Source organism: Pantherophis guttatus, chromosome 5, assembly GCF_059756535.1.
Source record: "Pantherophis guttatus breed Tessera chromosome 5, ASM5975653v1, whole genome shotgun sequence".
In the NCBI taxonomy this organism is placed as follows: Eukaryota; Metazoa; Chordata; class Lepidosauria; order Squamata; family Colubridae; genus Pantherophis; species Pantherophis guttatus.
Genome location: NC_142067.1, coordinates 56,292,384 through 56,308,390, shown reverse-complemented (window position 1 = coordinate 56,308,390; position 16,007 = coordinate 56,292,384). Strand labels below are relative to the sequence as shown.

Genomic DNA, 16,007 nt, shown 5'->3' with positions numbered 1-16,007 from the left:
TGGCTCTTTAATTCCTCTGCTGCAGCTCTCTGCCAAATCAGTAAACTTCTGCAGTTCGGAGAACCGGCTGATCCCACCACTGGCTGGTCCCATCCCTCCCCTCTCTCCTCCCCATCACTCCTCGCCTGGCCTGAGAAGGTAAGGGCGACAGCGGGGGATGGAGAAGCAGCTGGATCCCATCTCTTGCTGGGTCTCACGGATACTTCTTCTTCGATTATGAATTACTTAGATATATCTAATTGGTTTTGATAAAAATGTTGAAATGTACTATTTGGAACAATTAGTAAAGGAAAAACTATCTGAGATTGGAACAAGAGAATTTAAGAAAATAATTATAAGATAAAGTAGGCAAAAAAATTAGATATAATACAGGTAGTCCTCGATTTATAACAGTTCATTTAGTGGCTGTTCAAAGTTACAACAGCACTGAAAAAGTTACTTATGACCATTTCTCAGAGTTACAACCTTTGCAACTTATTCATGTTTATGACTGTTTCTGTGTCCCAAGGTCCTGTAATCACCTTTTGCAACCTTTTGACAAGCAAAGTCAATGGGGAATCCAAATTCAGTTAACAATCATGTTACTAATTTAACAACTGCAGTGATTCACTTAACAACTGTGAAAGGTTGTAAAATGCAAGAAAGGTCGTAAAATGGGACAAAACTCACTTAACAAATGTCTCACTTAACAACAGAAAATTTGGGCTCATTGTGGTGGTAAATCGAGGATTACCTGCATACAGATTGAACAATAGGAAAATATATGCCTGAACTTGCTGAGATGTCTAAACTGACTGATCAGAGAAAAAATATCTATGTTTATTGCTGACTGGAAACCCCTTATGGCTTTTTTGCATAAAACAGAAAAAATGAAGTTATGATTTATAGTTTTAATGATTAAAGGATATATTATAAAAAGAAGAGAGTTAGATTGTAATTACATAGTAAATTTATTATTGTACTTGTTGTAAAGATTGACAGCTACTTCTTTGTACCCCCCTCTTTTTTTGCACTTTTAGCTCTTAGATTTTTTCTTACTTTATATTACTTTGTATTAGTTTTTAATTTTCCTTCTTATAGATTTTCAATAAAACTTATACAAAAGTTATATATAGAACCTCTCATACTAACAAGCCTACCTGAATGTGTAGCAATACAAGCATATCCAGAATTCAAACTTCTACTCATGCTGAAACTAAGCATCCACTAAGAGAAAAGCACATAACCAAACTGAGTTTACCTTTAGTGTTATCATTAATTGTATCTTGCCATTCATTAAATTCCTTTCGAATACGTGTAATTGTTCTACTTTTTTTTGAACATTTTTCATCCTCTTCTCCATGTAAAATTTTTAAGAGGTCTTCATTAAAAGCCTTGATTTTCTGGAAAAGATGCAAAATAACATAATTGCAAAAATAAAATTACCAGCTAAAATGGTAATGCAAGCTAAGTGTTCCAGGAGGATAGTAACTCTCCATGCAATTTCCAGGAACCTTAAATATAAAAACCTGGGTATAAAGTTCTGAGAGATCAGTCCTAAAGGAATTAGAATAGGTTGGGAAGTCCCAGATGCTTTGCTATAAGGCTGGCAAGCAAGTAAGTGGCTGCTGGTAGTTGGGGGTTTGTGAGAATTGTTGAGGTTAGTGTCTTGTTTTGTTTTGTAGCATTTTTAGCACTATCTTTTGTATTTATAATTTTATTAAGTTTCAAAAACATGACTAAAAGGAAACAAGGAAAAAGAATCAGGTAGCAAGCAAAATAAAACTGAAAAAAAGAAAAAAATGAAAAAATTGCTTCCAACTTTTTTCGTACAGATGTATAGTAGATAAAAAACATACTCAACTCATATACCCAAAACTAACAATGTTTACATTACTTATATAATTCCATATAATTCTAATCATCAAATCCCAAAATCAAAATTACATTTGATTTTCTCACAAAAAAATTCAAAAGTGGCTTCATTAACAACTCATCACTGTCTCTTACCATACAACTAGATGCTTCTTCATTTCACACGGTGCCACGTTTTCTATCAACTCATCTCTAAATCCTCAGCTATCTTTATTAATTAGCAAAGATGAATAAGAAATCATTTCCCTGTCACTCAACTCATCAGCTGATTGGGAAACCTCCATTTCCATAATATGCTCATGAAGAGAGAGAGCATGTGGATTGATTTCATGTTTCCTCCTTAAATCTGGAGAAAGAAAAAGCCACCCCACCCCCAAGTTATTGCTTCTGGTGCGAGAAATGGTGATTTAACCATCTCCAAAGGGAGACAGCGTCCAGCACCTTGTGTGTGTGTGTGTGTGTGTGTGTGTGTGTGTGTGTGTGTGTAAAGATAAGCACACAGAATGACACTTTTATTATTTGAATGGATTCAAAGATGTTTATGGACAATTAATGTCAATGTAAAGGAAAGAGGGTTTAGTAAAGGAAAGAGATTATGAAATCAGAAACATGTAATGCAAAATGTACAGAATAAAGAAGAATAAATTCAAATGGACAAGAACAAGCGGCCATTTTGCATTTTTAAATTGTGGTTTGGTCTTTCCCTGTACTCAGATATCAATAACTCCTCAGGTTCCATCCCCAATTGCCCCCCTCCCCCAAAATTCTATCATCCTTCAACGCCAAAAGCAAAGCAATAACAGAAAATATAGTGACAAGCTCCTGATGATACAGTTGTGTATTTTGGCCATTTTATACATATAACACAACAGTAAATGCCTAGCAACAATACTGACTAATTAACAAGGATACAATTTGCTTCATGATCAGATACAAACTCACTTCTGCCTTTATTTTTTAAATCTATAATTAACCTTACTTGCACAAAAAAATATTTCTTGTCCTCCAAGGATTCAGGAACACCTTCACCATACTTCTGAAGTTTTTCATGCGTTTTCTGGAGGCTGATTTCTATTTGATTTTCTAAAGTTGGCAGCGATCTCTGCAATAACAATAAAATTAACTAAAGGAAAAGTGTAAAACTGTAATCTTATGCAAATTCAGAAATTTTAAATATAGTGGATTGACAGATCCATCTGACATTTTGCAGTAGGAAGCTACCAATTTTAGCAGCTGCCAAGTGATATAACAATATTTACATGCACACAAACAAACCTGGTCCTAGGAATCTCTCTTACAGTATGAATCAGATGTCTAGGAATAGAAATATGTATACATAGCCATTATGTATTGATTTAAGAATTCAGTTTGAGTAGGATGCAAATTTGCTTCATCCTTTCTACAAAGAGAGCTAATTGGGATTCTGATGCATGTATCTCTATGCAGCACAATCAGAGTCATGGTATGAAAATGCACATGTAACACAAGGATATCTTTCCTATTCAACCTGAAATGAATTGAGAGTTCCTTACCTGAATGTGCTCAGTGAGCTCTTTTGTAAGTTTTTCTGCCAGAAATGGGATAGTAGCTCTGCCTTCTTCCAAAAGAAGACTGGGGGAGATCAGAGTGAATAAAATTCAAGAGTTACTCAATAATATTGAAGTTACCATTTGTATCATCTCAGTGTTCCTCAATGTCTTTCAGATGGACAGGGATTATATGCTCTATAGGCAAGCTGTGAGATCAAATAATTTGATGGTAATTTGAAACAAAGTGGGGAGTAAGCATCAGTCACTAACTAGAAGTGCTAAAGCACATGAGAGAAAAATATCTCTGCCCAGTTCACACATGAAACTTCACCAGACTTTAGTTTGTATACAGGCACATTCATAGAGACATACACACAAACTATGATGTATAAAGGAGCACATTTTGCTAAACCATGTTCTGGAATTATTTTCTAAATCCTACCTGAAAAACTTGTGCTCTTCAAAAAATTCTCTCTCTTTCTTGATTGCATCCTCCAAGCTCAGTTTATTAGTGAGGTCGCTCTGCCCACGACATTTAACAATCATGTATCCTTTTTTCAGAGGCACTCTTTGATTCCGGACAACATCAACGGTCTCATTCTCAGTTCCTTCATCGATCAAATCAGGCTTGGTTAGAATACCTATGAAATCATCGATGGAAAAGAAAGACATGCTCGTTTACTTGAGAAAGGCTGAGGCTTAATCTAATGAAGGCTGCTTCATTCCTGAACCACATTCAGTCTGAAAAAATGAGTGTCCCTAAACACGCACACCGCCAAGTAGCTATTCTTTCCTCACTCCTTGAGGAATAAATGTTGAATAAGTGGGCTTTCAAGTAGCTTTACCATTTCCAAGGCCACTGTAACTTTGAATGGTCATTAAATGACCAGCTGTAAGTCAAAAATTACCTGTGGGCAGAAATATTGAAAATTAAAGAGTTCACAAACTTTTAAGCACCACAATAGTTTTTCCCTCTAGAAATATCTGCTGTTATCCTTTTCCAACTCAAAGTGAATTTTGAATAATTCATTATTTTAAAAAAATAAATTCCCAAATATTTAATCTTTTTAATCATGTTAAAAACTTTTTTTTACTATATTTATTAAGTGACTGGTTTCTCCCATTGACTTGGAATGGGACTTTGCAACCATCCCAGCCATGTTGGTTGCCATGTTGGTTGCAAATACTGATCATATGACCCCAAGACACTGCAACTGTTGTAAATAGATGCATTGACAAGGGTTTGAATTTTGATCACATGACTGCGTGGACCCTGAAATAGTTGTAAATATAGAATAGAATAGAATTCTTTATTGGCCAAGTGTGATTGGACACACAAGGAATTTGTCTTGGTGCATACGTTTTCGGTGTACATAAAAGAAAAGATATATTCGTCAAGAATCATAAGCTACAACACTTAATGATAGTCATAGGGAAACAGTCAATATAAATCTTAAGAATACCAGCAACAAGGTTACAGTCATATGATAACAGGTCATAAGTCATTCTTTTCAATGCTGTCATAACTTCTTGTACAACTCAGAAAATAGCTACCCCGTAGTAGCATAGTAATGGGGGGGGGGGTGTAGAGGGAGGCTAGGTTTGCTCACATAACACCTTTGTTCTGTGGGCTGCTTTGACTTCCATTTTCCTTCCAGATGCAATTCAAGGTGCTGATCATTACCTTTAGCACCATGCATGGCACAGGGCCAGGTTATCTGCAGGGCCAGCTTTCCCTAATTATATCTACCTGTTCTACCAGGTTAAATAGGGCAGGAAGCACACTCCTAGTCCCTTCCCATAAATATTACCATCTTGTGGGAGCTCAGAAGTATGCCTTTTCCATGGCAGCCCCTGCCCTATGGAACTTTCTGCCTCCTGAAGTTCAGCCGCCCTTATCTTCCTAGCTTTTGGTAAACCTCTGAAGCCCTAGCTTTCCCCCTAAGCACTGGAATAAGATGAGGTGACAGCACATCAGAGGTCTGACTTAGCGCCATGTTTTTGTTATTTGTTGTTGTTAGTTCTTATCATTTTAATATGCTTTTATGCTCATTTAACCTTTAATTGGGAGGCAGCCAGGACTGGTTATAAGGAGGCAGCTATATAAATGTTTTAAATAGATAAATAAATATAAACTTCAAGTATTCACTAAACAAATGGTTGCAATTTCAGGATAATCTGTATGAGCATATTTGAAATATATAGCTGTCAACATCCAGCTTGAGTATCCAAACAAAAGTCCAGGATCATTTCATTTCTGAAAAGCTTATTGTTTATTGAATACATTGCATGATAATGGCGAGGTAAAACTAACTGAAATTCTCAGGCACCAGTTCACATATTAAACAATGAATTTCCCAGCCCAATCCTCATGCTTCCACGTAGACCATGTAAACAAGTTCTCTTTATTATGGGAACCATCTGCCTTCTTCTTCACACCTGTTAAGAAGTCCTTGAAAAGTTTCCAGACTCTCAAAAATTTCAGTGGAACTGTAGAAATTTCGTTTTTCCAACTAACCCATGTAATCAACATCTCCCGCTCCTTACTCTAATGACAAGTTGAAATGAAGAGACATGTAGCTGCCAATGTTTCATTCTTGACAACTGCATCGATAAACAGAAATTTAATAAAATCAGACTTCCAATAACTTTTAAGAATTTTTTTTGAAAAAAACCTTACATTTCCAATAAAAAAATATTTTACAATAGTATCCTACTGTATTTCATGAGTAGAAAAAATATTTTAATAATCTCATTAACTTACCAAGTGTTCTCTGTCCTTCGGGATCTACTGTTTGAGCCATTTTCAATGCCTCTGTAGTAGCAATATCAACATTACTTGGAACCACAACCAAATTTATGGTTTCTTGTTTGGTAATATAACTTTGAATTAATTTCATGATCTGTAATTAAATTGCATTTTATGTCAGGCATAGGTAGAGGATAAAATGATTTTCAATGAAGCTTGAAAGAAGAAATAATTTATTCTATCAAGGCTATCATAACTATGCATAAAATTATTATGTATTATGAAAGTATTATGTAATGTATAGTACATAATCTGCAACTTACTTTAACACCCACCCACCAAATTCTATTTCACAGATGCTGCTTCTATGTGGAGCATTCAATACCTGTGAAGGAGGAACAATGTGCCTGTCCACTTTATCCAGATATTAAGTATCCTCTGTCCATAGGCTTATATATGAAGAGCAGGAAGCCTATGCAGGGGAACACTGTAGGGTTCCATACATCTGGATATCATGATTACTAGGCTGGGGATATTATTCAGTTCCACTGGCATTCCAAGGTGTATTAAATAGACAGCATGAACTCAGCATAATTTCTGGAGTCCGTTTACTGAATAAAGATCAACCAAAGGAAAGATAAATTCTATAGATAGCCCTCACTTAAGGACCACAACTGGGACAGGCAACTCAGTCATTAAATGCCACCATCACTAAGCAGAAACTCATGTGATCACAACACTTAAAAACCTTAATTCTGATTTGGTCTGTCTGGGAAACGTCACCTGAACACAACTTAATTGTTTTACTTCTGCATCTCTGTTAACTCTGCTTGTCATAAGCCAGTTGCAGAGCACACAAATGGTAATCACGTAACTGCCGGATGCTGCAATAAATGCATCTGTAGCAAAGCTATCTGTTTTACACCATCGTAACTTCAAATGGTCACTAAATGAGGCAATCAGTAACAGACAACTATATGTACATTTCATTCCTGAAATATGTAAAGATCTTTCCTAGCAGAAATTAGGAGTAAACAATGCTGTCATATCTTCATGCCCCTAATTCAGTTGATAATCAGATACCTATCACTTTATAAAATCTTTTTTATTTTACCTGATTGCCAATGTCTTGTGGTTGATTACCTACTGCCACTCTTGTAATTCCTGGAAGATCAATTAAGGTGAGATCTGGAACATCTGGAGAACTAATTTCCAGGGTAATTAATTTGTTGCTAATACCCAGTCCTTCGCCAGCTATTGCATTCTGGGCTATGTTATGTGAGGCAAAACAAAGCAACAGACTCAGTTATGGGAAACTCCTTATATAGAGCAGTTTTATCAAACCATCATTTGTTCTAAAAGACCTCTGAAGAAAACAGACTAGCATATATTTTTAAACAGGCTTGTTTCCTGTAATAGTTTTAAGTATGTAGGTACTTCTGTGTACTCAAATGTAACTATTTATGCTAAAATTGTTTCATAACACATAACTTTTAAACTTTACAATTAGATACATAGATAATACAATACTATATTTTTAAAAAGTCAAGCTGGAAAGCTGTGCAAGCATTTAATAAATATTAGTAGAGGGGCCTCCTTACTGTGCTAGCTTTTTAGCTAGCAGTATTATTTCTGTTTTCATAGCTATAATAGATGATCTACACAGAATAACTTGGGAAAGCAATGCTAGCTAGCATTTATTTTATCATGATTCATAGCAAGGCTGAAACATACCCTAGCTTAATTTATTATTGAAAACCAGGATATTAGTGCCTGGTCAGCGAAAAAGCAGAATCAAAAATAAAGGATAATTGTGTGACAATTAAAAGGAATGACACAAGGAAAGTAACAAGAAAAAATACATCTTCTAATGTATAGAATATAAAAATATTCTATCTAAACTATTTCTCAATCAAATAATAATAAATAATTATTATTATTATTATTTTATTTCTATACCGCCCTTCTCCCGAAGGACTCAGGGCGGTGTACAGCCTATTTAAAAACAGAATAGACATCAATTTAAAATAATTTAAAAGTATTAAATAAATTTGGCTTAATTTAAAACCCCAAAAATTTAAAACATCCAATTTAAAATTATGTTGCTAACCCAGCCTGGCAGAACAATAGGGTCTTAAGTGCGCAGCGAAATACCCGGAGGTCAGAAATCTTACGAATTTCCGGGGGCAGTTCATTCCACAGGGCTGGGGCTCCCACAGAGAAGGCCCTCCCCCTGGGTGTCGCCAGCCGACATGACTTGGCCGATGGCACCCTGAGGAGACCCTCTCTGTGGGAGCGGACTGGCCGGTGGGAGGCTATTGGTGGCAGAAGACGGTCTTGAAGGTACCCGGGTCCTGTGCCATGGAGCACTTTAAAGGTGGTGACCAACACCTTGAATCGCACCCGGAAGACCACTGGGAGCCAGTGCAGCTCGCGCAGGAGGGGTGTCACGTGGGCGCAATGGGTTGCACCCATAACCACCCGCGCGGCCGCATTCTGGACCAGTTGGAGCCTCCGAGTGCTCTTCAAGGGGAGCCCCATGTAGAGAGCATTACAATAGTCCAACCGGGAGGTAACAAGGGCGTGAGTGACTGTGCGCAGGGCGTCCCGGTCCAGAAAGGGCTGCAACTGGCGAATCAGGCAGACCTGATAAAAGGCCCCCCTGGCCACGGCCGTCATATGCTATTCTAAAGACAGCCGTGCGTCCAGGAGGACACCCAGATTGCGAGCCCTCTCTGTGGGGGGCAAAGATTCACCCCCAATAGTCAGCGATGGCACCTGCTGACTATATCGGGACGCCGGAAGCCACAACCACTCGGTCTTGGAAGGGTTGACTCTGAGCCTGTTCCTCCCCATCCAGACCCGCACGGCCTCCAGGCCGTGAGACATCACATCAAGGGCATCGTTGGGGTGGTCTGGGGTGGAGATGTACAGCTGAGTGTCGTCAGCGTACAGGTGACACTTCACCCCAAAACCACGGATGATCTCACCCAGCGGCTTCACATAAATGTTGAACAGGAGGGGCGAGAGGACCAACCCTTGCGGCACTCCCCATGCGAGATGCCTCAAGGTCGACCTCTGTCCCCCTGCCAACACAAACTGCGAGCGGTCGGAGAGGAAGGAGGAGAACCACTGCAGAACGGTGCCCCCTATTCCTAACCCCCTCAACCGCCGCAGCATGATACCATGGTCGATGGTATCAAAAGCCGCTGAGAGATCTAATAGGACTAGGACAGAGGAGCAACCCCTGTCCCGAGCCCTCCAGAGATCATCCACCAACGCGACCAATGCCGTTTCTGTGCTGTACCCCTGCCTGAAGCCCGACTGGCACGGGTCCAGATAGATAGCTTCATCCAGGTGTCGGGGAAGCTGTCGTGCCACCACGCTCTCAACAACCTTCGCCACAAAACGAAGGTTGGAGACCGGACGGTAGTTGGCTAATTCAGCCGGGTCCAGGGAAGGCTTCTTGAGGAGGGGCCTCACTACCGCCTCTTTCAAGGCGGCAGGAAAGGCACCCTCGCTCAGAGAAGCAGTTATAATCCCCTGGAGCCAGCCTCGTGTAACCTCCCGGGAGGCCAGTACCAACCAGGAGGGACACGGGTCCAATAAACACGTGGCGGCACTAATCTTACCCAGAACCCTGTCCACATCCTCAGGAGCCACAGGATCAAACTCCTCCCAGATAACATTCTCAAGACCTGCCCTCGTCTCCTCCCGTGGACTCATCCAATCGGAGTCCATGCCATCCCGAATCCGAGCGACTTTATCATGCAGGAATTGCACAAAATCCTCAGCACGATCCTGCAAGGGATCTTCCCGCACTCCCCCCCCGAAGAAGGGAGTGGGTCACCCTAAACAGGGCGGCTGGGCGGTTCTCTGCAGATGTGATAAGTGCGGAAAAATGGTTAGATTTTGCCGCTTTTATCGCCACTAGGTAGGTCTTGATATAAGACCTCACCTGTGTCCGGTCGGAATCGGATTGACTAGTCCTCCAAATGCTCTCTAGGCATCTTTTCCGACGCTTCATCTCTCTCAGCTCCTCAGAGAACCAAGGAGCCAATTGAGATTGGCATCGGGTCAGAGGCCGCAAAGGCACGACGCGGTCCAAAGCTCCAGCGGCTGCCCTTTCCCAGACGGCCACCAGCTCTTCAGTCGAGTCGTGTGTCAGAGTCTCAGAAAACGGCCCAAGCTCCGTCAGGAACCTTTCGGGGTCCATCAGGCACCTGGGACGGAACCATCTGGTCGGTTCCGTCTCCCTGCGGTGGGGGAAAGCAGTAGGAAAGTCCAGGTGGAGGAGCGAATGATCTGTCTATGACAAGGGTTTGATGTCTAGATCCCCTCTATAAGATCATTCAACCACTGACCAGAGATAAAAATCAAGTCCAGAGTGTGTCCCCCTATGTGCGTGGGGCCTTGAACTACTTGGGTCAGGTCCATGGCCGTCATGGAAGCCATGAACTCCCGAACCACCACTGACGCCTCACCCGCAAATGGAAGGTTGAAATCCCCCATGACAATAAGTCTGGGGGTATCAACCGCCACCCCAGCAATGACGTCGAGTAGCTCGGGCAGGGTCGCTGCCATGTGGCAGGGAGCCAGGTACGTGGTCAGCAAACCCATCTGCACCCCACGGCCCCACTTCACACAAAGGGACTCACATCCAGCTATCTGAGGAACAGTGGTCTCCCTCGGACAAAGACTTTCCCTAATAATCACCGCCACTCCCCTACCCCTCCCCCGGGCCCTTGGCTGATGAAATGCATGGAAACCTGGCGGGCACATTTCGACGAGGGGGACCCCCCTCTTGGCCCAACCAGGTCTCTGTAATACCTGCCAGGTCCGCATCCCCCTCCGAAATAAGATCACAAATGAGGGGGGCTTTATTAACCACCGACCTGGCATTACACAACAGCAGCCGTGGACCCTGGGCCTGAAACTCTGCGCAACCCAGGACACGAGTTGCGCATTGGGGGCCGGAGTGTGCAATCGCTCGGAGACAGCGCATGCGCACCCCCGACACTTGATGTGCCCCCCTGCGTCCGCCATACCTGCCCCTCCCACTTATCACATTGATGGAACTGCCCCCGGTTAGGTTACCCTTCTCGCCTCCTCCGCTGCGCCCAACCAACCCACCACCCCGCACAGTAGCTATATGGACCCCCCCCGGTCCATCTCTACAACCCCCTCCCCCCTTCCCAGGTCCCCTTAAAAACCCCTCCTCCCTCCCAGACCCTTTTAAAATACAAGATGAAAATTTGACTAAAAAACCCCACAATCTCCTCCTCGCTGCATGCCTCATGTGTATACTCTCTCACAATGCTCTCACAATCTAAACATGCTTTTGGCAGCTTGATTAAACTTGACTCTAATCCAGGGGTGGGCTGCTGGGGGTTCAGGAAGACCTCTAGCTAAGATTCTGTGCAGTTTGGAGAACCCCCAAATCCCACTCCTGGCTGGCCATGCACACTCTACCCTGCCCCTCCCAGGAGTCCCCACATGGCCCATTTTGGGGTGTACAGGGTGAAAAATGGGCCTACTGGAAGTTCGGGAAGGCTGGAAACTGGCCCGTTTCCAGCCTCCAGAGGGCCCCCAGAGCCTGGGGAGGACAAAAATGCCCCTACCTCCGCTGTGGTGCAGGAGGCAGATTAGGCCATGCCCACCCAACAACTGGGCAGAGAACCCCTTGCTAAAAATTTTAAAACTCACCCCTGCTCTAATTATCTCAATTTCAATTTTGGTAATCTCTCATTTTACATTTTAAAAATTTCATACACTAGAATCTGTTACTTCTTAACCAACCCCCCCCCCCCCCCAAAAAAATACTATAGCAAATGTTTTCAAGGGAAAAATGATTGCAGCACAGGAAACCTGTGGGTCAGGTCCATGGCTGTTAGGGCGAAGAGAAACTCAGTATTCACTAAGGTGGATGTATAGATAATTTGTGGCATGTTCAACCATAGAAGTATGGTTGTCTGTCATAAATCAAGAACTACTTGTACTCTCATGGCTGTGAAGCAGAATTTGCTTATGGAATGTACAACATGAATCTGAGAGTAGAAAAGAAATATATACCCCCTTTCTTTTCTCAGTGAACATTTTAAAGTAAGATTGTGAAAATATAATACAATTTGAAATTTCTAACAGCAGCAAACATGATTAAATATTTAGATTAAAAGTCAAGGGAATTAAAATCAAATATCAAATGCAAGCAAAAATATGTTTAGAAGTGAAACCACTGTAAACTACTAGTGTAGACCTTCATTCTACTTCTATCCTTCACTACAATTACAGAACTATTGTAAGCTAAAATTCTATATATACTGATCATTTTAAGGAAAACAAAACCCCTTCTATTGTTACTGAATGTTACCTCTCCTAACTGCAGCTTCCACCTCTGATGGATCTTTCAGTTCCACTTCTGTTTCTAGATACACCATTTTCCCCTTCCATTCTTTATTATTATTATTATTATTACTTTTTTTCATCTTGAGCTCCAAGGGGCATCTGGTAACAATCCCTGCAATGTTAAAACATTGTTCTTAATTTTATAGATATCATCTATTTTATTAGATATTTAACAACATAAGAAGAGAAGCAGAAAGAAAAATAACTGCTAAATACTGTGCTGTCCATTTCTTGGTTTCTGGTTTGTTTTTTTGCATAGTTTTAATTTTTTTTAATTTGCATAGTTTTTATTTTAAAATTTAAATAATTTTAAATTTTAAAATGTAAATCTATTCTGAATGCAATTCAGCTGTGTGCTAGGTAGTAACTGTCTTTGGATATGATTACAGGTGTTTTTGATACACGCAGAAGCCATCTGGTTTGGAAAATTAGCACAAAAACTGATTTGGATTCAGTTGAAGCTAATATGAAAATAAGAATGAAAATAAGTAGAGAATGGCCTGATTTGCCGTATTTTTCAGAGTATAAGACCCTCCGAAGTGTAAGACGCACCTAGCTTTTGGGGAGGAAAACAAGAAAAAAAAATCTGCCTCTGCCTCCCAGCAAATTGCCTCCTAGCAGCAAACAGCCTAGTCAGCTTTTTTGGCCTCCGTGCATCACATTTTTGGCCCATTCCAGGTGGTGGGGGCTGCCGCCGCCACTGCCTATCCTCACTGCCTGGAACTGGCTGAAAACAGGATGCGTGGAGGCCGAAAATGGGGTGCATGGAGGCCAAAAATGGGGTGTGCAGAGGCGGTGATAGGCGGTGGCGGACAGTGACGATCCCTGCAGCCTGGAACAGCTGATTGGTGGTATTCCAGGAGGCAGATCCAACCACCAATCAGCTGCTCGTGCTAAATCAGGCTGTGCTGAAGCTGACCAGGCTGTTTGCTGCAAGGAGGCAGAGGCCAAAGGGTGGGGGCTGGCAGGTGGATGGGGCTTCAGCAACATAAGATGCACAGACATTTCCACACACTTTGTGGGGAGGGAGTGTGTCTTATACACTGAAAAATACGGTACATGTTTCAATTAGAAAAATATGGAAGTTCATATTTGTTCTAGGCTCCTGAAGTTCACAAAACTAATTGAGCATCTCTCAAAAGCTTCATTCCAATTGAAAATCTGTCTACAGCAGGTGGTTCTCAAGACGAACTATAAACCCCATTCCCCCAGTAGAGCAATAAGACTTGTAGGCCAACATAACGGAATAGTACCAGCTGGAGAAGTCTGTTTGCATGCAAAGAAGAAAAGCTTTGGGAAAATTCTCACCACTGCCTCTAGGAAGGGCAACTCCAGACAAGGCCTCTAGAACTGAACTTTTTCCAGAGCTCTGATCTCCAATCACAGCAATTGCTGGCAACGCCAAGTCCTTTTCCACTCCAAGGGCTCTTAGTGAATCAATGAGGTCAATACAGGGACGGACCTTCTCTTCATATTGGCTGCACAGATGATTTTCTGTTTCCTAAGGAAACAAAACAAAATACAAAGTTGCCTCCTCTACTGACCTTGGAATTTACTCTTCCTTAATTTGGAAATCTCATCCCAAATGAGCTGGAACGGTGTTTTCTGTGAAAGGAATTACTAATACAGAAGAGGTGATGAACATTTAAAAAAAAACCCTGCAAGATTGCACCTTAGTTTCCTTTTGCTTCATCAAAATAACTCTTGTCAATTCAGTTGAGGTACAGATTCCTAAACACTGTTTAGGAAGTTAAGCTGATGACTGAGAAGAAAGGTACAGATAGTCCTTGCATTCTGGCTGCCTTGGGCAGCAACTGTTCAAAGTTTCGGCAATGGAAAAAAACCACAACTTTGGGACCAATCTTTGCATTTACAACCACTGCAGCACCCCATGGTGATGCGATTGCCATCTGTATGCTTTACAGCTGGCTTGTGACAAGCAGAGTTAATAGTGAACATATAAATAAAATCATGTCATGGTCATGTGATTTTTCACTTAGCAACCACAGCCCTTCACTTAATCACCCAAGGGGAAATAAATCTATCATGGTCATGTGATTTTCCACTTTCAGTCCCAGTTGTGGTTGCTAAATACTGACTACAGGTATAGCTTTGCTGTCTTTACTGCTTTAGGATTGTTTATTTTTTCCAAATATGATTTTATACATATATACATACATTAAAGTAGTATGTAGACCTACTGCTGTCATCTCCAGTTTTCTCCATGACAAGAACCCTGTGAGTGTAATTTCGGCTGAGTGAGAGCAACTGCCTCCAAAATCACCCAATCAGCTTTCATGCCTAATTGACACCATAAAATATAATCTGGACATATGGCATAGCAGTACCTTTTTGAACCTTTTATTCGGAGAATACTCAGTATTTCTGGATTTCTTCATGTCAGACTTTGTAGTGTCTATGCAGCAAAAAATGTTCTGGAATAAAAACATTGTTAGTTCATAAAAGATGCTGCCATTCTTGGCAATAATATCAGTGACATCCCTCACTTGATCCTTAAGATTCTGTGGTTTTGATGTCCACTTTTAACTGCTTTTATCAGCAGCTAATTATAATTTAGAAAGTACACTACCAGAGTAAATTGCATAATCAAAGCATTAAATAAACATCTGTCAATATTTGTAGCATAAATAGTGCATTGCCTCAAACAAAAACAAAAAAAGCTCTGGTGCTAACCTGTTAAAAACTGAATTCTGAGTGAATTTTTATTTTATTTTATAAACAAACAAACATACAATGCATAATCAATTCTTCAGTGTATCATCTAGGTACATCCTTTATGTTGACTTCTTACTCCTCTGATCTTCTTAATATTTTCCATTCATTTGTTATAACATTCTCCCCACATTATTCATTTATTATAACATTCTCCCCATATTTCTTGCTTACTATTAATACATTTATCTATCTTCACTCTCCCCTTTCTTTTTCCATTGTTTCATTGCAACGTTACCCTATATATATCTCTTCTCTGACCAATGGTAAAATTGTCCCCATATCTTAAAATATTCTGATTCCTCTCTTTCATTAATTATCAAAGTCAATTTATTCATTTCTGCACAATCTAATATTTTTTAAATTACTTCTCCTTCTGAAGGGATTTTCTCTGCTTTCCATCTTTGCGCAAATACTATCCTTATGCATTGTATGTTTGTTTATAAAATAAAAAAAAATCATTCAAAAACAAAACAAAACTGGATTCTCTTCAGTAAAAGCATTTTTGTTGAAATAAGCAGCTACAAGCCACAGCTACAAGGTCTCTAAAGATTGTCTTTAGTAGTGCTAAAAAGCATCTCCAAACATTGGTCCTACTGACAGCTTCCCCTTCTTACATTCAGTTAAATGCCAGGCAATTAATTTAACGGCAGGCAAGCATCCTCAGAAATGCAATTTATATGAGATTATACAATTTATTTTCAAAGGGCTTGAATCCCTGCCTTCCTGCTAATTTA

The 16,007-nt window shown here is 40.6% G+C and overlaps 1 protein-coding gene across 1 annotated transcript in view; it reads right to left on the bottom strand.

Moving 5' to 3' along the window:
- MX1 (MX dynamin like GTPase 1) overlaps positions 1-16,007 on the bottom strand; it is a 31,328-nt gene that overhangs the window by 14,554 nt on the left and 767 nt on the right. The window contains exons 2-10 of the mRNA XM_034423962.3: positions 14,886-14,972; positions 13,846-14,038; positions 12,503-12,649; positions 7,247-7,401; positions 6,148-6,286; positions 3,826-4,024; positions 3,387-3,465; positions 2,834-2,956; positions 1,241-1,382 (exon numbers count right to left, since the gene is read on the bottom strand). Of these exons, the coding sequence (XP_034279853.2) occupies positions 1,241-1,382; positions 2,834-2,956; positions 3,387-3,465; positions 3,826-4,024; positions 6,148-6,286; positions 7,247-7,401; positions 12,503-12,649; positions 13,846-14,038; positions 14,886-14,936 (1,228 nt within the window). The 5' untranslated portion in view covers positions 14,937-14,972. The remainder of the gene's footprint in view (positions 1-1,240; positions 1,383-2,833; positions 2,957-3,386; positions 3,466-3,825; positions 4,025-6,147; positions 6,287-7,246; positions 7,402-12,502; positions 12,650-13,845; positions 14,039-14,885; positions 14,973-16,007) is intronic.